Below are 22,504 nucleotides of genomic sequence, written 5' to 3'. Positions count from 1 at the left end.
TTTCTTAGCAGTTCAGAGACATCTAATTGTCATCAGTTCATGTCTTTTGAAGGTCTCACCCCCTTCAACTTAATTGCAGTATTCCTTTCAATTACATATAAAATGTTCCCTGAAATAAATTCTAGTCTATACTTTTCTCAATTTTGTTTTAGTATTTCCAGCAATGTTTTAAAGTCCTTGGAAGTTGATATTCTGGTCCTCTCCATATCTGGCTTGCTGTTGAATGTAATAATTCAAACTGAAGGAGAAAAGGTGACTGAGTTATCCTGCAGACCGTGGCCACTCTGAGGAGCATGACATAGCATGCAAACTTCCTGCCTCTGCCTTCCCCGCCATGACCAGTTTCTGCTGCTGCTGCTGCTGCTGCTGCTGCTAAGTCACTTCAGTCGTGTCTGACTCTGTGCGACCCCATGGACGGCAGCCCACCAGGCTCCCCTGTCCCTGGGATTCTCCAGGTAAGAACACTGGAGTGGGTTGCCATTTCCTTCTCCAATGCATGAAAGTGAAAAGTGAAAGTGAAGTCACTCAGTTGTGTCCGACTAGTAGCAATCCCATGAACTGCAGCCCACCAGGCTCCTCTGTCCATGGGATTTTCCAGGCAAGAGTACTGGAATGGGGTGCCATTGCCTCCTCCGTGACCAGTTTCTACTTGAACTCTATTGTCAGAAGAATTGAATGCATCTAAAATTGATAAGCCTGTACTTTTGGAAGTATATTATGTACCAGTATTTACACATATTATTTAATCATTGCAACAATTCTTAGCTGGTATTTCAATGAGATCAAACCAGTTGATCCTAAAGGCAATCAACCCTGAATATTCACTGGAAGGACTTATGCTGGAGCTGAAGCTCCAATACTTTGGCCCCCTGATGTGAAGAGCTGACTCACTGGAAAAGACCCTGATGCTGGGAAAGACTGAGGGCGGAAGGAGAAGGGGACAACAGAGGATAAGATGGTTAGATGGCATCACGGACTCAATGCACATGAGTTTGAGCAAACTTGGGGAGATAGTGAAGTACAGGAAAGCCTGGCATGCCACAATCCATGGGCTCACAGAGTTAGACACGACTGAACAGCAGCAACAATTTCAATGAAATGGTTAAGAATATGGGTTCAGGAGGTGGGGAGATGGCAGGCTGCAGTTTGGCTTCACCATCTCCTAGTGAAGCTATCACCTATATACCTCAGACTTTTTTCTTTTTAATTTGTAAAATAAAAATAATAACAGCATTATTTGGGGGATTGATGTAAGACCATAGTGAGATAATGCTAGTAAAGTGTTTAGGAATGATCAGTGGAGATGAGTCACTGTTATTACTACATATTGTGAGATAGGCACTATTACTACCCTCATTTTGTAAAGAAATGGAAAGTTAGTAAGTTGAACTTGACCAGGGTCATATAGCTCATCTGTGGTAGAGAAGGGATTCCAAGTCAGATTTGGTCAGCTCCAGAATGAGTGTGGAACCATCAGCCAGTCCAACATCTATAGCGTCAGTGAAACTACAAATTCAATGTCAACAGTACAGAACTCAGAGGAAGCCTGGTAACCTTTCAGTTGATTTGAGACAAGGTCACAAGGCCTTCAAGAAGAATCCTTCAACCAGATGCTCTTTTCTCCATTTTTGAAATATGTAATATTGAGTAACCTTAGCACTGAAGGTTTTCTGAGGGCTTACTGATGCTTTACTGAAGTTACACTGACCTCAGCTCTAACAAAAATGGAAACCATGATAATTTGCCATGAATCAATTTGTATGTACATGAAACCATCTTAGTTTTTAGTAACTATCACTTCATTTTCTTAATGTTATCCCTTTAATTTTCTATCTTTTAAAAGTTACTTCTTTGGAGAAACACCAGTAAAAAATCATATTGTGTCCATCCCTTCATGAAAGGCTGAGAAGGTGAGTCTCCCTATCAAGATGCCATAGACATCGAGAGCATCTTAACTGGAAGACAGCTGTGCAGTGGTAAAATGGCAAGCGCTGGAAGCACCGGGCCATGCCTCCACACTCCAGCTCAGGAGCCCATAAGCTGCGTACAAACCAGTTCCAAAAGCAAAATCAGAGTCCATTTTTTGCAACATTTAAATGCTAGAGTTCTTCAACTAATCAAATCAGGAGGGTGAGGGGATAAAAACCCTACACTAGAAAGCTCCAGAATAGTGCTAGATTCAGATCTAAGATCACCTGTATAATTAAATCAATAAACATTTAGTAGATGTCCAGTATGGACTGGGAACTGGGAATTAAAAAGCTAAGTAAGTTATTTTCTTTGACCTTGAGGGATTCACTACATAATAGCACAGAATGATATGTAAGCAACTAATTAGAACACAGTAGAGTAAGTCTATAATGAAATTAACTACAAGGTACAAAATGTGGAAAGGAAGATGTAGTCTCCATCGTTTCTTGAGTAAAGAGCAAATTCATTTGACCTGGACATTTCTATCCTATTGATCAGCCCAAAGTCTGTTTCTAGTATCAGAGTCAAAAGAGAAAGCACTTCATCTTCCAATATTTTACCTTCATGACTTTTCCATATACTATTAAGTAATGGTCTTTTATAAGAGAAGATCATTAAAGATCCCAGAATGAGCTAAATAATGTGTTAACCTCTTTCATGTTTTATATAAGCCCCAAAGGAAAGTAATAATGTTGAAATACAGAGGCACTGAGGCCACCATGGAGGTCAATTTCAGGAGTGTGGAGCATGGCACACGGGATATGTTTCTTATATACCAACTAGGCAGCTGCCTGCTTTAACATCATGAAGGGCACTTTTCCCCAGGAGTTCCAAGACCCTGAAAGGGAGGGCCTCCTGGGGCTCTAAGAAGCCCATGGTATGGGTGCTGGAGGCGACTTCCCTACCTGACATCTGCGGGGTCTTCTGTGACGAGCACATCTGTCTTGCAGCTGGCCAGTGGGTTGATGGACAGCTCCACAGGGGGCACCACGAAGCTTTTGCTGACTGGAAGCCAGAGTCCTTGGCCCAAGCTGAAAGTAGACCTGCAATGTAAGAGTTTCCATTGGGGGACTCCCTGGGAAGCAGAGAAAATACAGCAAAAAGGGGCCCCTCCCATTCCTTCTAAGAACCTTCTCTAACTTCCACACCCAACCGAGTCACCTACACGCTTCAAGGCTTGACGTTGGCCAACCTCGCCCAGACATGGATGGCCATTTTCTCCCTCTGTTAATCATTTAGCCCGTGCATTACTCTATATCTGTAGGCATGTTTTCCTGAGTTTAGGTCCTGATTCCTAATTAGCAGTGGGCTTTGTGAAGACAGGGACTATTTCAAGGACTTTCCCAAGCAGGCCTGATGGCAAGCAGAAGGACCTCAAGTGACTGCTGCCAGGGGCGGTCTGCACAAAGGTGAAGAGTATGGACTCTGAATCAATTCCAACCAAAATTCGATTCCCATTTCTGCCACTTAATTTGCTGTACGTCTTCATCAGTTTAAGTACTGAAGTTTTCACACAAGATTTCATGGTAGTGGCAGGAAGAGAGTCTATGGCTAGAGAATATTTTTAAACCACTGGACTAGATAATCAGTAATGTCTCCTCCAGTTCAAGTATCTGAATCTATAAAGTCTAGATGCCAGACAAATGGAAATCAGATTCCCATAGCAACCTGGACCACTGCATCCTAGAAATGCACAGGTTCAATTAACTAAGGATGTATAACTATACCTCCCCATCAGACCGTTCCCCAACAGAACTGTCAGCTCACCTGAGGATCTTCTCAGGGGCTTGCTCCCCTGTCACCAGATCGTAGCCTCTCTCCAGTGTTGTGTACGGCCAGGGACTGTGGGAAAAAATTGAGAAAGGGAAAGGATAAGAGATGGTATTAGTCAGAAGCAGATGCGATTCATATGTGGACACTGGTGAAGAACTGCTACAAATTATCGAATTTTGCAGAGCTAATGATAGGGTAAGTCTATTTACATTATACCAGTCTCCATTTCACAGAAGGACTCAGCATTTCAAAGTCCTCTTGGTCCCTTTTGGAGTTTATGCATAAAATATGTGATTCTTCTTCATTATTCCACTCAAGCGAGTGTTCTTTGATTACGTATGGTTTGGGAGGGTGAGCTACACTTAACATTTGTTCTCTAGAAATCTGTCATCAGTCATGTACCTTTAAAACTAAACTGGGATTCAGTGGGAAATAGGATTCACTTCCCCAGGAACACAACCTCTGCAAAGGAAGTGGCGTCCGTGGGGAGCAGTGGAGGGCCCCCACTGTCCCTGCCTCACCTGATGTTCTTGGCTACTCACCCTTCACTCTGCCCCCAGTCACTGCGCACACACAGGTGTCTGTGAGCCGGGTCAGGGGCATAGCCTTCGTGGCAGCTGCACTCTCCTGTAAGCCAAAAGAGGAAAGGGTCTTATGAAATACTGCCTGCCCCAAACAGTCTTCTCTCCTGGTGTCCTTGTTCCCTTGGAAAATAAAGTGAGCTGCCTCGTTTTAGCAAAGGCCATGGAAAGAGAATGTTCTAGCCCATCTGACACTGCGGGTAACAGAGCTCATCCATTGTTCATTCACTCACTTATTCACTCGGCAAGCCCTGGCCACCCTCCCCGCCGAGCTCTCTGCTCAGCACTGGGGATGCAGAGGTCAAAGGTGCAACCCAGGCGGTGAAGGAGCTCGTGACTAAATGAGACAGAGAGTGAGCTGGTGGCTACACACGGACATCCTGTTTTCAAATATTTAAATTATGATAAAGTACTCTTGTGCTAAAAGTGTAATTAGAAAATTGAACTCTCTCCACCTGAATGAACAATTCACGTTCATTTATAAGGCCCAAATCAAATGTCACCTCTTCCAAATATAATACCTCTGATTTCCTCTTGTGGAAAAATTGTTTCCATCTACCATCTTCAGTCTTTATTTTGTTTTGTTGGTGGTGGTCTTATTGGTTTTACTTGCCTCTTTCCCCTCCCCTCATCTTCCCTCTTGTCCGCTTCCCTTCCATCTACCGAACCATCCATCCTTCCATGCATCCATGTCTTGTCATTTTCTGCCCATGCCTTATACGAGGTTGGACACAGCCTCGCTAGCATCTGCTGCTGCCTTAAGTATAGTTTCTCATTGGCCAAGTTCATTCTGGGCGCACATGTCCTGTTTTCTGATGTATCTTCAGAGTTCATTTCTGGAAGAGTCCTGCCTTCCCACTGCTGACTCCTTAAGGTTGGGGGAAAATGTTTTGATTCAATTAGTTGTTAGATTTTCCTAAGATGTAGTTGTAGAATGTTCCCAGATGCTTTACCAAAAATAGATTCTATTTAAAAAAAAGCATGTGAAATACTGCACCATTCCTTAGAGCAAGTCAAGTATGACTGCAATTCTTTAGTCCTACAGTCATTCTGGTTGGCTTGACCCAAGTATTTTCAAATTATGTTTCATGAAAACATCTAGCTTAATGTAGGAGATTCAGACTTTGAAACTTTTAGATTTTAATGTTCCTTAAGACATTTTATTTTGAAATCTCCTTAATAATAAAAAACAACGAAGGCTAAACACTCAGTACACGCTGGAATTGAGGACGGTGGAGAGCTCTGTCGCATTAAGTCTGGTGGCCAGATAAATGGATTTTATGCGGTCCTCATTAAAAAAAATTCTCCTATCATCTTTGCTTCATTGAATAGGACCCTGAGACTGAGAGACGAGGTGCTAACAAGCTCAGGCTTTTTACTCACTTCGAGTCTTATGAATCAGTTTTCTCAACCTTGTGCAATCAAAACAAAACATAGCAATGAATGCGACACCAGGGTAACACAGGTTCTAAAACTATCACCCATTAACTGCTTTAAGAAAAACGTTTGTATTCATCAAATAGCCTTATTGTTTCCCCTGATTCATTGTCAGTGTTAGGCATTTGACCTTATACAAAGTATTCTGAGTGTTCACACTTTCATTCATTTTATGTATTCCAATGCTGCTTAATCTTTGTAAACTCAGCATCAGCAAGTATCTGGCAAACAGCCTGGGCTTAATAAATGTTGGTTAAACTAAAAGGGTAGTAAGATATAATGTGGAGAAAAGAATAGATCAGAGCGAATAGTCAAAATATTTAGAACAAGATTGTTGAAAGACAAAGAGAGAAAGAGAAACAGAGAGAGGGAGAGACAAGAGAAGAGAGAGACAGAGAGATGGATGCACCTCTCTTCTCTCCTCTGGATACCTAGTAAATAAGAGGGGGCTGCTTGCAGGCAGGGAGGCTCTCGGTAATTCTCCCTTCCAATAACATCCCCAAGGGTCTTCCACTGAATGCCAGTGCTGCAAATATGTGCAACCTAATGGATTGACTGTTGCCGGGGGTTAGGAAAATGGAGGGAAAGAGCGGAGATCCTTGAGCTTTGGATCAGAATAATCAACCCGAAGGGTGGGGGGAGGAGTCACTAATGATGTGTTAAAATGCAACAGTCCCTTCATGAAATATTCACCACTTTAAGCACGTCTAATATTAAAGATTAAAAGTCCTGGGATTTGTCCTCGAGACTCCCAGGCCTGATTTATGATCTGCCACAAGCCACAGGCTTCGTGATTCGTAACAGCAGAGGTGAAGTCAGGGATGGGAATTTGGGCAGGCGTGAGCCAGGAGCTGGTGGGACAGGGGGCTCTTCTCCATGGAAGGGCTGAGGTTCCTGTCTCTCCTACCAGTGACTCGGGACAGGGCACAGGTCATTTTTCCTCTCCTTCTTTCGTTTTGGGAGCACTAGTGAGAACGAGAAATCTATACAGAAAAAAAGGGCGCTGCCATATTTTTCTCTTTCTTTCGTGTGTGCTTACTAGGCAAGTTTCCCCTGTCTTGGAATGGATCATTAATTACTGCCGCTCGTTATACAACAAATGTGTATTTTACAAATGAGAAGTATCCACCCTGGAGGCTGCCTGGAGAACAGGAAGTGAGGGAGGGGGAAAAGCAGGAGTGCTGGCCCGGGTTCCAATCCTCACTTTCTCTCTCCCCAGATGTATGGTCTTGGGGAAGACGTCGCTTCACCATCTGGGTCTCAGCTGTCTCAGTGAGACAGCGAGAATGCCAGTTCAGCCAGTCACTCGGGGCTGCTGCAAGTAGCAACTGAAGGAGAGAAGTGTACCACCCGATGGCTCAGGCAGACAGTGAGTAGCTGCTCATAAGCTCATTTCCTCCGCCTTCCCTTCCAAGATGCCAACTGGCTTCTGATGTATGCTTGCACATTAGCTGCAGGGATACTGGATAGGTACCCTCCTCCATGCTGGGGCTTAGTTTCCTCATCTGCAAAATGGAAGCTTGGAATAGACGTTCATCAGTTCTGGGCACCAGGGAGAACCAGTCATTTACATTGCCTTTCCTAATTGCTCACCTCTAGCTTTCTGGACACTCCTTGCTTTAACCTTAACTCTGATCACTCTTAGCAGCTGGGCTGTGTGTCTCTGGCAGGATTTCCCTCAATGCCATGGCTATTGGCTTTATTGACCGCACCCCCTCCACTTCCCATTTTGCTGGCTCAGCGAACTCTCCACTATTCACGACCAAGCAGTACCTTCTTGCAAGATGCAAGTCTCTGACAGCAGGACTTGAGGGTTAACCCCTTCCCTGGGTGAGTCCCATCCTCAATTCTGCCTTTGTATCCAGGGTGGCCAGACTGCTGAAGGTCAGCTCTCCAGGGATACATGCTGACTTGCTTTTCCTGTGCTGACTGTGAATGTCCAGGCTCCCTGACTCCTGTCTCTACAGCAGAAGCTCCTTGGAAAAAATGATGCCTGCCATCCTGCTCACCACTGCATCCAGCACCTGCTGCCCTGCCTGGCACATAAAGAAATCCAGGCGTACACTTCACAATGGAGATCCCAGGTGGCTCAGTAGTAAAGGATCCACCCGCCAAGCAGGAGACGTGGGTTCAATCCCTGTGTAGGGAAGACCCCCTGGAGAAGGAAATGGTAACCCACTCCAGCATTCCTCCCTGGGAAACCTCATGGAAATTTGAGCCTGGTAGACTAAAGCCCATGGGGGTCACAAAGAGCAGGATGCAACTTAGCGACTAAAGGACAACACATACTTCACAGTAGTAATGCCTGTGTCAAAGGGATAGGGACATTTCTTGCCTGTTTCTTCCATTAAACTAGGAGTCTCTTGATTGCAAAAATCTTTTCTTAATCATCTCCATATCCTAGTAGTTATATCATATCTGATGAAGGGCTAGAGACTCATTTGCTGAATGGATAAATGAATGACTAGATGACTTAGTGAATATATAAATATACTGCAATTATCATGAATTTGGGCTGAATTCCTTTAGAATAATGATGATTTTGCTGAAGACTGCTGCTGCTGCTAAGTCGCTTCAGGCGTGTCCGACTCTGTGCGACCCCATAGACGGCAGCCCACCAGGCTCCCCCGTCCCTGGGATTCTTCAGGCAAGAACACTGGAGTGGGTTGCCATTTCCTTCTCCAACTAGAAGAAGACTTTTTTACATCCATGACAGGTATTTGCCAAGGAAATGAAAAGGGTAAACATGAAAGTTGATGAAATGGCTACAACAGAATTTCTGTTTCACATCAGAGCAGAAGAGGCTCGTACAGCTCAGCTAGTTCAAATCTTCCCAGCTTCACCTTCCAGACAGGGAAGCTCTGGCTCAGAAGGTGAAGACATTTAGCCAAGTAAGTGGACTAGCCTCCTAACGAGTCAAGATTAGCACCCAGGACTCTTGGCTATTACTCCAGCGTTCTTTCCACTCCACTGGCGCTCTCAATATTTTCATACGTCCAGTAACATGCTCCTGATTTTTCTCCTTTGTATGCCTTTGACATTTCTGAGTTTCCTACAATGAGAATATATTACGTTTAAAAACAGTAACTATTTTTCAAAATATAATGATTTAAAGTATCCTGACACATTAAAAACATGAATTTACAAGTGATTGATAATGCAGACCTTAATAATATCATATATGAAACAAATCACCAGTCCAGGTTCAATGCATGATACTGGATGCTTGGGGCTGGTGCACTGGGAGGACCCAGAGGGATGATACGGGGAGGGAGGAAGAAGGAGGGTTCAGGATGGGGAACACGTGTACACCCGTGGCGAATTCATGTTGATGTATGGCAAAACCAATACAATAAAGTAATTAGCCTCCAATTAAATAAGTTTATATTAAAAGAAACAAATGTTTAAGATACATATCATTAAAAAAAAGTTTAATCTCTTCATTAAAGTGGCTCCTATAAGGGGATCTGACTGAGTGTGTTTTTATAGTGCTCATTAGTGTGGGTGTGTGTGTATTTTCATAGTGCTCGTTAGTGTGTGGGGGGGTGTGTGTGCATGCGCACACGTGCTCAGTCGCGTTCAACTCTTTGCAACCCCATAGACTGTGCCCATCAGGCTCTCTGTCCATAGAATTTTCCAGGTAAGAATACTGGAACAGGCTGCCATCTCTTTCTTCAGGTGATCTTTCTGACCCAGGGATCGAGCCCGCGTCTCTTGCATCTCCTGCATTGGCAGGTGGGTCCTTTTACCAGTTACTGAGCCACCTAGTAACTAGCAACTGTGTGCTAGGTACTAGGACTCTTTATTATTGGTCTGGTATTCCCATCGCCTTAATAATTTTCCACCGTTTGCCGTGATCCACACAATCAAAGGCTTTGGCATAGTCAAATAAAGCAGAAGTAGATGTTTTTCTGGAATTCTCTTGCTTTTTCTTATGATCCAGTGGATGTTGGCAATTTGATCTCTGATACTAAGGGTTAAAAAAACCACCGGGTCATTACTCATAGAAGGAAATAAAGGCCTGAGGTACATCAGACAGGTCTGTTACACTGACGCCGTGTAACGAAACCCACAGAATTTCATTGTCAGTAACTAAGCAGTCTTCTGCTCTGTTCCACCTCTGGGTGGACTGATCCAGTTGGGCCTCAGCTGCACTTGGCTCCAAGTCCAGCTGCTTCCACCCTGCTCTGTGTGACCCGCATCCTCCTTGGACCAGCCACTACTTGGAACGCGGTTTTCTCATGGCAAGAGGCAGGGACGTAAGAGAGCAAGGCCAGCCACAGCGCATTCCAAACTTCATTTCCTATCCTTTCAGACTTCATTTCATATCATATCTGCTACCAACCCACTGGCCAGAGCAACTCTTGAGCCAAGCCCGAAGACAGGATAGGGAAGAAATCTCACTGTTCTCATATCAAGCATGCCAAGGATGTAAATGCATATTAGTACTCCAGAGAGATGAGGACCGGACAATAATCCAGTCTACCCTGGGAAATGCTCCTGCAGCACCCCCTGGTCTCCTGCGCCAACGCCCTCTTCCACACTCTTTAAACTATGTCCCCTTAGAGAGAGCCTTCTCATAGCTTGGGAAGGAGTCAGAGAGATCCTAGCCTTGGCCCTTTGCTCCTCTGTTCACAAGCCTGGCCAGCTTAGTCACCCTCTCTGAGCCTCAGCTTCATGTCATTAAAGGAGTCAAATGGTATCTCCCTCCCAGTGTTGTCATAGATGTCGTAAGACGCTACAGAAAAACCCGACTGAACTTTGTGGCCAACCACATACTTGGGTAAGACTGGTACATAGTAGATGCTCAATTAACAGAAGGTCTGATGCATCCCTGAAGCTTATCGCTACTACCTAGAAATCAACCCAATAACCCTTCATTACATGGGTAATATAATTCAATGCAATCACTATATAAAGTATCTCTACTTTTGAACAGGGGATATTTGGAAGAGTAATTCTTAACCTTTAGTCTTCTTTGAATTTTGGAAATCATTAGGATGCCGTGGATGATTCTGGAAATCATCAGTGCAGGTAGTTTGAAGGTGCTTCCTCTTCTCTAACCTGTGTTTTCTCACTCATGAGAATCGTCAAATTAAAGGCAGCACCCCTTGCTCTTGCCCTTGTGGTTATGTTTATTGTCGTGATGTTTGTGATTAGAAACTTCACAGCAGGAGCTTTGAAGACCTGACTCCACAACCTTGGGCAAGTGACCCGTTGAGTCTGAGCTTCAGTTTCTTGATTTTACAGTGAGGCCAGAGAGCCTTCCTCCCGGTACTAGTCGTGAGCGTGGTCGGCGAGATGACACTCAGTGACATCTGTCAAGCGTCTTCACCACTCCTAGCACAAAGCAGGCCCCTGGTCATGTTATGCCCAGCCCGTCTCCCCTACCACATGCCTGGCCAGGTGACACAGAGGGGTAGACGCCCCAGGTGGCCCAGTCGGAGTCAGAACAGGAAAGGGTGCCATGCACACTTGTTCTGAGGGCCCAGGGAAATGCCTTTTCAAGCTCCAGTGACAAGTAGAGTGAACGGGGAAATGAACAGTGGCCAGTGTTCCTGGGCCGTGATGATAAGTGATGACTGAGTCGGAGGCAAGTGAAAATGGAATCATAAGGGGATGATAGGGTGGGAGGGAGGAGCCAGCCAGCGGGGTGGGATTAGGAAGAAGGCTTTACACTCATCTGGCACTCTCACAGGTGGGGACCAGCTCCTCTGAGCTGTGGGGTCTGGAGAAGGTGGCCCCTCTGATTGATGCCTTCATCAGTGCCTGTGTCCTTCAGTAGAAGGGGCCATCGACAAGGGCAACGTGTTTTTCAGGGAACGTGGGGGCCAGCTTGGAGAGTAATTCATCCAAGCTGCCCCAAACAGACGGATAAAGAAACTGAGGTTCCTTTGGCTTGGCAAAGGGCACACCTTGAAATTGAGACCATCGTTCATCTAGAAAGCATTTATTCTTTCCATTAAAACAAGATGCTAAATTGGCCCCTCTGGTCTAGGAAAAAAGGGGGCTTCCCTGGTGGCTCATCTGTAAAGAATCAGCCTGCAATGCAGGAGCCATTACTGATGGGCATCTGTGTGTGTGTTTTTCCCTCAGCTTTTTGGCATCACAAATGAATGCTACTATTACTATCCTTGAATGTTTTATTTATGGTAATCTAAACCCATAGGATGGACTTCCCAGGTGGCACTAATGGTAAAGAACCTGCCTGCCAATGCAGGAGATGTAAGAGACATGGGTTCGATCCTCTGAGGAAGGCATGGCAACCTACTGCAGTATTCTTGCCTGGAGAATCCCCATGGAAAGAGGAGCCTTAAGAGCTACAGTCCATAGAATCGCAGAGTCAGGCATGACTGAAGCAACTTAGCACTCATGCACAGGTCCAGGGGAAAAAATTAACCAAACCAAAATACGCCACAAACTGTTGAAAGGACTTTTCAAAATGCATCACTGATCTTCCAGCAGAAAGGTGATACCAGCCTCATTACCGATTAGAAAATAAACTCAGAGCAGCGAAGCCACTTGATGAAGCTCACGCGTCTGTGTGGCAGACCCAGGAGAAAACAAGAGGATTCCAGGGTGCACACGCTAAACTATTTCAACAGTCCACTGGCTTCATGATGATAATGAAAGCACCGTCAACTTTGAAGTGGTTTAGGAGAGCCCCACACAAGAGAAACTCAGATTGCTCATAATTGAGGGGTTCTGTTTTTCCTTATCCAAGAGTTTATGGAGTGAGAATGCATGTAACATAAAATGAGAACTCTATAAATGGGGCTTAAGAGCCCTAAAGAGTAAATATTTTAAAAATCAATACCACTCATCTATAGTCGATAATAAACCCTAAGCTGTTTGGAGATGCAGGGGAATGAACCCGGGACCTCACACAGAGCAGAAGAGGCTCAGACATTACTTTGCTGACAAAGGTCCATCTAGTCAAAGCTATGGTTTTTCCAGTAGACATGTATGAATGTGAGAGCTGGAGCATAAAGAAAGTTGAGTGCCATGATGCTTTTGAACTGTGGTGTTGGAGAAGACTCTTGAGAGTCCCTTGGACTGCAAGGAGATCCAACCAGTCCATCCTAAAGGAAATCAGTCCTGACTATTCTTTGGAAGAACCGATGCTGAAGCTGCAACTCCAATCCTTTGGCCACCTGATATGAGAACTGACTCACTGGAAAAGATCCTGATGCTGGGAAAGATTGAAGGCAGGAGAAGAAGGGGACGACAGGGGATGAGATGGCATCACCGACTCAATGGATTTGAGTTTGAGCGAGCTCTGGGAGTTGGTGATAGACAGGGAAGCCTGGTGTGCTGCAGTCCAAGGGGTCGCAAAGAGTCAGACACCACTGAGTAACTGAACTGAACTGAATCCAAATAGCACCTGAATCCCACTAATTCTACCTCTTTTTTGTTACTTAAACCCATTCCTTCCCAGCTCTCCCTGGTGCCGGCGCTGAACACTGCCCATGTGCACCACTGATAAAGTCTTATCACTGGAGACCTACCTTCAGAGTCTGCCCATCAACCTAAGTGGTGGCCAGTTCCCTTCTCAGAGAACACCTGCACCCACGTCTCATCTCAGAAACTCCCCAGGGGCTCCCAGGTGCTTTCACAATAGAGTTCATAAGCCCTGGCAGAATACAAAGTCCTTCATAACTGGCCTAGCCAATCTTCCCTCTTACCAAGTACTCTCCCTCCCTGCACCTTTCCTGTTCTAACTGCCCCTGGGTTTCCTGATAAGAACAGGGCTGTGTGAGACTCATCTGCAGACCAGGACCTACTTCTTGAGGTGGGTCTGCCCTGAACCTTCTTCTTGAGAAAAGCAGAGCCAGAGAAGTGAGAGAAATGTGCCCAACAGACGAGAGACCAGGGCTTGACAGGAAATTGGAAATGAAGGGAAAACCAAGCGGCAAAATAATTACCTAGTGAGGGAATGAGATCATTTGGGCAGTTCTGAATACAAGCAGTGTCATCAGGGAATACATTTTACAGTGCTGACCCCTGTGCAAACTTGGGAAAATCTCTCCACTTATCCAGACCTCAGTCTTCCCATCTGTAAAATGAGTAACTAGTACTCAGAGATCCCCAAATCGCCTTCCAAATCTTGTTCAGATTCCAGTTCTTGGTTCTGTCTCTAACGTGCTCTGGTATTATGACCCGAGGTCAGCATTTCTTGAGGGGTTGGAGCTGGAGGCAGGCTGTGTATGGGATGCTCAGGAGTTCAGAGAATAGAGGCTTGAAAGGCAGAGAAACACCACTGGAGTGAAATCACAAGACATAATTCAGCCCTTTATGCAGTGAAGAGGACTTTAGAAGTTAACTCAGCCAAATGTGCTGCATGACCTCAGGCAGGTATCCCCCCCTCCCTGCGACTCAGTTTCTCTATCTGTACAGTGAGGAGGTCGGCCTTGATGACATCCTAAGCAACCCTGGGTGGATATCTCTGAGTCCCCCCTTTTCTTTAAAGCTGCTGGAGTGAGTCATGCTGGCCTTATTCTTCCCAAAGCATTTGAGACAAACATGGATGCCTGCATCTCAGCTGCCTTGTTGCCTTTCCTAATTGTGCCTTTGAGATCAAGAAGATGAAAACCAAAAAAAACACAGAGGCCAAAAGGTAGTGGTGACACAGGCTGGTGACCAGGTCTGATGGAGATCACAGTCCTTAATCCAGGCTACACAGGGATCAACTGGTTGTTGACTCAGCTCACATGGGCAGACCCATGTGGGATGCCTGGAGCTCTGAAAGGCCACCAGCCATGCTAGGACCCCCCCCCCTTGCAAGGTCTTAGCCATGGTGATTCCTTTCCACCAGCTCCATCCTCTCTTCCCAGCCTCCTCCATCCTGGAGTGCCTCCCCACCCACTGCCCCCCTACACAATTATCTACAAATAAGGGTCTGGGGGAAAGCATGGAAGTAAGAGACTCCCTTAAAATTACGGTGGATGGAGGAGGGTGAAAACAATCTAAAAGCCTGGAACAGAGAGAGACACAGACATCTCTAATAACCAGAACGAATCTGGTTCTAATTAAGCAGCATGGGATTCCTAACAGGCATGCACAGAGCTAGCCCTGCTGGGCGAAGGGCTGCCATCCACCACTCCTCACCCTCCACCCCAGAGCCTGCATCATCCAAGCTCCTTGGATCAGCCTAGAATGGGTTAGAGGGGTGGGGGTGGGGGGCCAAGGGTCACAGCCCCAGGAAAGGGAAAGAGCATCAATCTGGAACCAAAGCACCGTGCGGCTGAACCTTCGGTCTCCTGCTCCTGACTGAGTGGCCTGGATATTTCACCACACTTCTCTGTGCCTCTGTTTCTTTATCAGAAAATGGCCATCTTAAACCCAGCTTCAAAAACTGTCGCAAGGGTTGGAGCTGCTACTGCTGCTGCTGCTGCTAAGTCTCTTCAGTCGTGTCCGACTCCGTGCGACCCCATAGACGGCAGCCCACCAGGCTCCCCCATCCCTGGGATTCTCTAGGCAAGAACACTGGAGTGGGTTGCCATTTCCTTCTCCAATGCATGAAAGTGAAAAGTCAAAGTGAGGTCGCTCAGTTGTGTCCGATTCTTCATGACCCCATGGACTGCAGGCTTCCAGGCTCCTCCACCCATGGGATTTTCCAGGCAAGAGTACTGGAGTGGGGTGCCATCGCCTTCTCGCAAGGGTTGGAGAGAACATATTAAAAGCAAGGACCTCGAGGCTGCAGCTCTTCTCCTGGGCTTTCTGCTGGGCTACATCCTTTCTTTCCCCGCCTGCCTGGTCTTTGTCCATCTCTGGTACAGACTGCACTTCTTTAGACTATCTCGCCTTCTCTGTACAATCCCTCTGTGCCTGGCACGGGTGGGATTCGTGCACAGAGATGAATCCATCTGAGTCTCTGCCTTCACGCAGTGACTCTTGAGCGGGGAGACTGAGAAGAAAATATATTACCGCAAGGTGTGTTTCAGACTGGAGAGGGGTGTGTGTGCAAAGAGCTATAGGACCCACAAGAAGGAGCTTCAAATTCTGCCCCTGGGCCGGAGGCTCACCAGTGAAGAGGAGGGAACCCTGAGATTTGTAACTGCCAGGTAGTGCTGGAATTTCTCTATTTAGATTCACTCATGTGACCCTCGCAACCCTATAAAGTAGGTTCTATCTTCAAACCCACCTTACAGATGAGGAGACTGAGGCCCAGAGGGGCTAAGTAACTTGCTTACCTAGAGTCACAGGGCAAAGAGGTTTGGAATCTAGGGGGCTGGTTCCAGAGACTGTGAGGCTGTCCCAGGCTGCACTGCCTCTCTCTAAAGGGGAAGAAGGAGCTTTCAAGAAGAGGAAGGATGGGTGTGGAGGCAGGTCAGAGGGTAAATGGGACATCACAGCCCTTGTGTCTCTCTGGACCAGCAGGAACACTGGATCAGCTGGATCAGGCAGTGAGAAATCTCATCCTAGTTACAGAGGTGCAGGGCAACAGCCCCTGGACATCTCAGTATCCTCTCTCATAAATTCCCCAAAGATAAATCCAAGCATTATGCATGGGGAGAGGTGGTTTTAAACAGAGAAGACAAGAACTGGGCTTAGAACAGGCTTCAAACTCTGCATTCATCCCCTAATGGCTCTGTGGCTTTGTATAATTGCTGGTCTCTGGCCAAGACTTGGTTTCCTCAGTCCTATAATGACGTTAATCAGGCCTTCTCCTCACACTGACCACCACCAAGAATGCTTTTCCTGGTGTGGGCTCCAGAATCATAACCTGCTACTGATATGACTATTATTAGGACACTGGTTGTTTTAATGTCCTCCTCTGACCATAACTCTTATCCTGGGTGCCTAGGTTGTAATTTGGGGAAAAGACAAGGTTAAAATATGTGCACGTGTGCTCAGCTGCTTCAATTGTGTCCAGCTCTTTGCGACCCTACAGACTGTTGCCAGCCAGGCTCCTCTGTGATAGGGATTTCCCAGGCAAGAACACTGCAGTGCCTTTTTCTACTCTAAGGATCTTCCCCACCCAGGGATCGAACCCAAGTCTCTGTATCTCCTGCACTGGCAGGTGGATTCTTTACCACTGAGCCACCAGGGAGGCCCATATGGATCTCATTAAGCATGCATTAATCCATTCAAGTATTCTGTGAATCAGATGCTAATATCCTGGTTTTACAGATGAGGAAATCGAAACTCTCAGGGGTTAAATGCCTGGCTTCCAGATGACACAGCGGGAACACAACAGGGTCTGGATCTGAACCCCTTTCTGTGTGACTCTGGAGTCAGTGCTCCCCAACACTATGCCAGGCAAGATGGAGAAGTTCAACATGACCCTCTACCTCACTCAAAACAACCCGCCTTGGTGGCTCTCCCTGGCCACCCACCACACTGTGCTGGAGCTTACAGATGCAGGGAGAACGCAAGGCCTGGGGGTAGTTTTGCCACGGGACCCTCAGCTCTGTTTCCCCACTGGTTAACGAGTGGCCTTGCTCAAGCCCCTTCATCTCTCTGAGCCTCATCCTGTCTCCCAGAAGATGAGGAACATATGCCCCGTCCTCTCCCATTCACAAGGATGCTGTGAGGATAAAATATAGACTCATCCCCTTCAGAACACACAGTGATTAATAATGCAGTCGTCCCCCCGCCCACACAAAGCCTGAAACAGCAAAACGAAATATACAAAATAAATTAAGCCGAGGGTAATTACTCATTTTGCAAAACAGTTCTTTACTCCACCAAAAAAGATGCATTGATGTTTTTCCCCAAGCATCAGCTATCTTTGTGAGTTTAAAGTCAAATTTCATTTACAGAATTAAAACAAAAAGAGTAATGAGTTTTCAGGCATAGAGGGTACAGTGGGCCGCACGCATGCATCGTGCCCTCTGCCTGCGCCACCCTCGCCAGGCTGCAAGGCGGCCCAGACACTCACAAGTACCGACTCTGGCCTTCTCCCAACCAGAAACTGGGGGAAATGGAGAGAACCAGGGGAGGGCATATGACATCTATACTCTGCTGCAGAGGAGTCCCTTCCTCAAACCTAGCCTCAGCTCTAGGCGGGTGAGCAGAGTAAGCTTCCTGGGACATGGGAAGATTGTCCTCTCCGGTTCCTTCCATCTGGAATGCCGTACCATTCTATATCATGCGTACAATCAGCAGGACCCAACTCCCTTTCACTCTGCGACCCTCAGTCCTGATTAAATTCACGCGCAGGTTTTTGCGCCCGCCTCTGCCTCTCCCCATCTCTCTTCTGTTCTGTGACTCGCTCTTTCCACCCATCTCTGCCTCCGTTTCCCACCCTTAGCGCCTTTGCTGCCTCTCTCTCTCTGGTCTCTGCGTCTCTGTCCTGGCCCCTCTCTCTGTTGCATATCCATCCACTGTCTGTCTGTCTGCCTCTTTTCCTCTGTATCCCTCTGCACTGAAAAGAACTGAATTTGAGTCAGAGGCTCAAGTGAAATCCCCAGACCCACCTTCATCTCCCCTTCTTCAAAACAAGAGATAAAAAGGACGATCTGCCTGCTTTAAGGGTTAATGCGAAGATGAAGAAGACATAAGACACGGTGTGTAAAGGTGCCTGGAACAAGGAAGACGTTCATATCCTGCTTGTTCCAGAGCCCCTCCTTTTCTGCCTCTTTCCCTTGATTTCTCTCATCCTCCTGTTCCCTTCTTTCCTTTCCCATCCATCCCACTCCCTTTGCCCGCCTCCATCACCAGCACATCAGCACACAAACCTCTCCTTCCCCTCCTCACCCCCGCCCAAGGCAGCCCCCACTTTGTAGCAATAGCTTAGGTGCAAGAGAGCATCTTTCCCACTCCTAAGACACACATCCTTCTACAAAACATGTTTACGCCACATTGACTGGTACACGAGGGAGACTCGCCATGAGCCACTAAAATGAAGCAACGTCAGCCCAAGCGCCTGCTCCACTAGGGTAAGGCTTCACTGCCGCGTCCATCTGTGGGCATCTGAGAAACTGCAGCGTCGCTTCACACTGCACGGGGTGAGGCAGCTGACCTTGCTTGACTCGAGAGGAGCAACTTGAATTCCTGGATGTCCCATTCTCATGGATAGTCTTGGTATGTTCGGTAGAAAAGCTACACATTTCCCTCACTCCCTGGCAGGTACACACACACACCTCCTATTCAGAGACCTTTAACCACCTACATTGAAATAAAGGCTGCCTTCAGTCAAGAGGGAGGAGAAAGACAGTGCAGTGGGCTGGCTCCCTATAGGTGGCATTGAATAACCAGAAAAGGCCACTGCTGCTGCTAAATGCAGTGTTTCAAATGGTTTCATGGAGACCCTTTCTACTCTATCATCACGCCTTCCATTCCATCCTGATTAAGTCTTCTGTGGCTTAAGCAGTACCAACACTGAGGGTTCTTTTTGCCCTTGATTCAATAATTCCCATTTATTGAACATGTATATTTGCCATGCAATGTAACAGGTACTTTCTACTGATTATAATTGTCACAATAATGTAGCAAAGGTGAATATCTTTTTGTCTGATGAAAAACAGCCGGAAATTGAGGCTTGGGGAAAATTAAGCAATTTGCTTAAAACTGTACCAGTTTCGCTTTAGAGGCAAAGCCAAGATTTTAACCCAGATCTGCCTGATTTCAAAGCCTTCACTCTCACAGTTTTGTTCTGACTGCCTCTCAAAACACAAAACGGAGCCCACTCGGAGGACAGCTTGATTACCGGCAAAGAGACGGTGGTGGTAGCGTCTGGCCCACCTCCCTCCCTGGAGACCAACTCAATTTTGGGGCTCAGTCGATGTTTGCAGAAGAAAGACATGAATGGAAGTTATGGGGAGCTCGCCAGGCTCCAGCTGCCCAGCACTGAAGCCTTTCTTTGCATGAGTGAATGGATCTATCACAAGCATAAAAGGCAAGCCTGGAAAGCAATGCCCAGAGCCGACATGGTCTGCACACTTTGTAAAAGACTCCTGGAGGCGCTGGGTCAAATTGCAGCTGGGGGCCTATTTCCCAATATTTCCCATATTTTGATGGTTTAAAATGTTCTCAAGAGGTGAGGAAGTCAGGCATCAGCAGGGTGATCGGGAGACCTCTGCTCTGCCACTAACTTGACCCGGGCAAGATGCTGACCCAAGGTCAAGGGTGATGACCCAACCTCATCAGCTATAGAAGGAGCGGATGGACTAGGTGGTTGGCACAGTTCCTCCCAGCTCTAACCCCCTTTGTTCTGGACTCCTACCCTTATCTCCCACTTGCCCAGGCAGGACAGTCTTCTTAGAAAGACTGGAGAGGCCACTGTCATGACTGAATCCTTACCCTCCCCAAGTTTAAAGGGACATCAGGTTTGTGCAAGTTCAAAGGCATCCCTTGAGGATGACATCTTAGATTCTGTGCGGTGGCTCCTTACTCAGCTGGCTCTTGTTCCAGCCCTGTGTGGCAGAGTGGCCGGGAGAGCTCTGTCCAGCCCCCTTTACTGCGATCATATTTGTTTCACTGCTTCCTTCCTCTCTCATCCTGGGGCATGGGTGTCTGTAACAGAATGAAGGTTTGCGTCATCCCAGATTCCCATGTCAAAGCCCTAATCCCCAGTGTGGTGATGCTTGGAGACGGGCCTTTACGAGACATTTAGGGTGGATGAGTTCATGAGAGCGGGGCCCCTGTGATGGGGTCAGCGGTCTCAGAAGAGGCACAGACAGATCTCACTCTCCCTCTGCGTGCACACACAGAGGCAAGGCCAGGTGCGGGCACGGTGACCAGCTGGGACATCGGTAGTCTGCAGATCCAGTTCAGGCCAGCTCAATGTCGGGCCTCCCAGACTCTAGAACCGTGAAAAAAACATTTCCGCTGTTCAAGACACCATGACGGCCCAAGAGAGCAGACTAAGGCAGAGCCACCCTCTGCTGGGTCTCTTCTTCTTTAGAGGCAGTGTCCTGGAGCTCACACACACCTGATGCCAAAGCCTGAAGCCAGCTCATCAGACGGAAACCCCAAGGGACAGTGGCTTCCTCTGCTCACTATCGCCAGTCCTGGGCACCATGCCTGACATGTAATTGGTGCTAAATATTATGATATATATTTAATAATTATACATAATAATGATTATATACTAAATGATACCTGTAATGAGTGAAATGCACTATCTAGATTCTGACCACTTCTTTCCATCTCCACGGCTATCACTCTGGCCCAGTTACCGGCATCTCTGACCTAGATCATCCCATCAGTCTCCCTGTTAGCTTCCCTGCCACCACTCTTGTCTCTGGCCCCATATACTTTTCTCAACAGAGTGGCCAGATTAATCCTCTTAAATATGCTAGACGACGTCAGTTCTCTACTCAGAATTTTCTGTGGCTTCCCCCTTGCATTCAGGCTGAAAGGTCATCTTTTAGAAAGTTCTACAGAGGCCGTGGCCCTCTGATCCCTCTCTGTTCCTATCTCCCAGTGTGCACGGAAGCCCTGACACATTCTCCCCACCATCATCCCCAAATATGTGAGGCAAAGTCCACCCCCAGGGCCTCTGAACCGGCTGCCTTCTCCGCCTGGACTCTGTTCTCCCCAGTTACCCACAAAGCCTGCTTCTCCCTCACCTCCCTAACTGTGCCTGCCTGGAACAGGCTACTGGAATTAACACCCACCCCTCTCTTCTGCATTCACAGCCTTGCTTCCTGTTGTTGTTGATCAGTTGCTCAGTTGTGTCCAACTCTTCACGACCCCACGGACAGCAGCACACCAGGCTTCCCAGGCCTCCCTATCTCCTGGAGCTTCCTCAAACCCATGTCCACTGAGTCGAGGATGCCATCCAACCATCTCATCCTCTGTCGTCCCCTTCTCCTCCTGCCCTCAATCTTTCCCAGCATCAGGGTCTTTTCTGATGAGTTGGCTCTTCGCATCAGGTGGCCAAAGTATTGGAGCTTCAGCTTCAGCAACAGTCCTTCCAATGAATATTCAGGACTGATTTCCTTTAGGATTGGTTGATTTGATCTTGCAGTCCAAGGGACTCTGAAGAGTCTTATCCAACACCACAGCTCAAAAGCATCATTTCTTTGGCACTCAGTCTTACTTATGGTCCAACTCTCACATCCATACATGACTACTGGAAAAACCATAGCTTTGACTAGACAGACCTTTGTTGGCAAAGTAATGTCTCTGCTTTTTAATAAGCTGTCTAGTCTTTCTTTTTCAATAATACATCAACTTTAACATAGGATGCTATTTATTTACTACTACCTATATTCTAATCATCTGTCCCCTGCCCCTACCAGAATGTGAGCTCCACGATGGCAGCAATTTTTCTCTATTCTTTTCATTCTGACACTGCCTGACATTCTGTTTAAATTAGGTGCTTGATAAATACTGGTTGAACGTTAAATGAACAAATCCAAACACCAAACCAAATTCTTTAACTCTGATGCCAAAGCATTCAATCAGTCGACTAGATCAGGAGTTGACTCTTTTTTTCTAAAGGGTCAGAAGGTAAATATGTTAGGTTTTGCAAGCCCCAGGGTCATGACTACTGAACTCTACTGCTGTAACTGTGTAAATAGTCATAGGCAATATGTCAACGAGTGAACATGGATGTGTTTCAATAAAACTTTATGAAAAAGAGCAGTTGGCTGGTGAGCTGCAGTTTGCTGACCCCACACTCGACCAACGGTTTCCCTAGTGGTTCAGACAACGAAGAATCCACCTTCAATGCAGGAGATCCAGGTTCGATCTCTAGGTCTAGAAGATCCCCTGGAGAAGTGAACGGCTACCCACGCCAGTATTCTTGCCTAGAGAGTTCCATTGACAGAGGAGCCTGGTGGGCTACA

At 46.7% G+C, this 22,504-nt stretch overlaps 1 protein-coding gene across 4 annotated transcripts in view; it reads right to left on the bottom strand.

Moving 5' to 3' along the window:
• ASTN2 (astrotactin 2) overlaps window positions 1-22,504 on the bottom strand; it is a 1,128,670-nt gene that overhangs the window by 542,340 nt on the left and 563,826 nt on the right. For 2 of the 4 annotated variants that reach the window (XM_069573835.1, XM_069573833.1), the window contains 3 exons: window positions 4,287-4,371; window positions 3,739-3,813; window positions 2,877-3,002 (listed from right to left, as the gene is read on the bottom strand). In XM_069573835.1, the coding sequence (XP_069429936.1) occupies window positions 2,877-3,002; window positions 3,739-3,813; window positions 4,287-4,371 (286 nt within the window). Of the gene's footprint in view, window positions 1-2,876; window positions 3,015-3,738; window positions 3,814-4,286; window positions 4,372-22,504 lie in introns of all 4 variants that reach the window. The other 2 variants (XM_069573834.1, XM_069573832.1) reach the window with 1 other exon arrangement.

The sequence above is a fragment of the Ovis canadensis genome, chromosome 2, assembly GCF_042477335.2.
Source record: "Ovis canadensis isolate MfBH-ARS-UI-01 breed Bighorn chromosome 2, ARS-UI_OviCan_v2, whole genome shotgun sequence".
NCBI lineage: Eukaryota > Metazoa > Chordata > Mammalia > Artiodactyla > Bovidae > Ovis > Ovis canadensis.
This window is presented reverse-complemented; position numbering and strand designations above follow the sequence as displayed.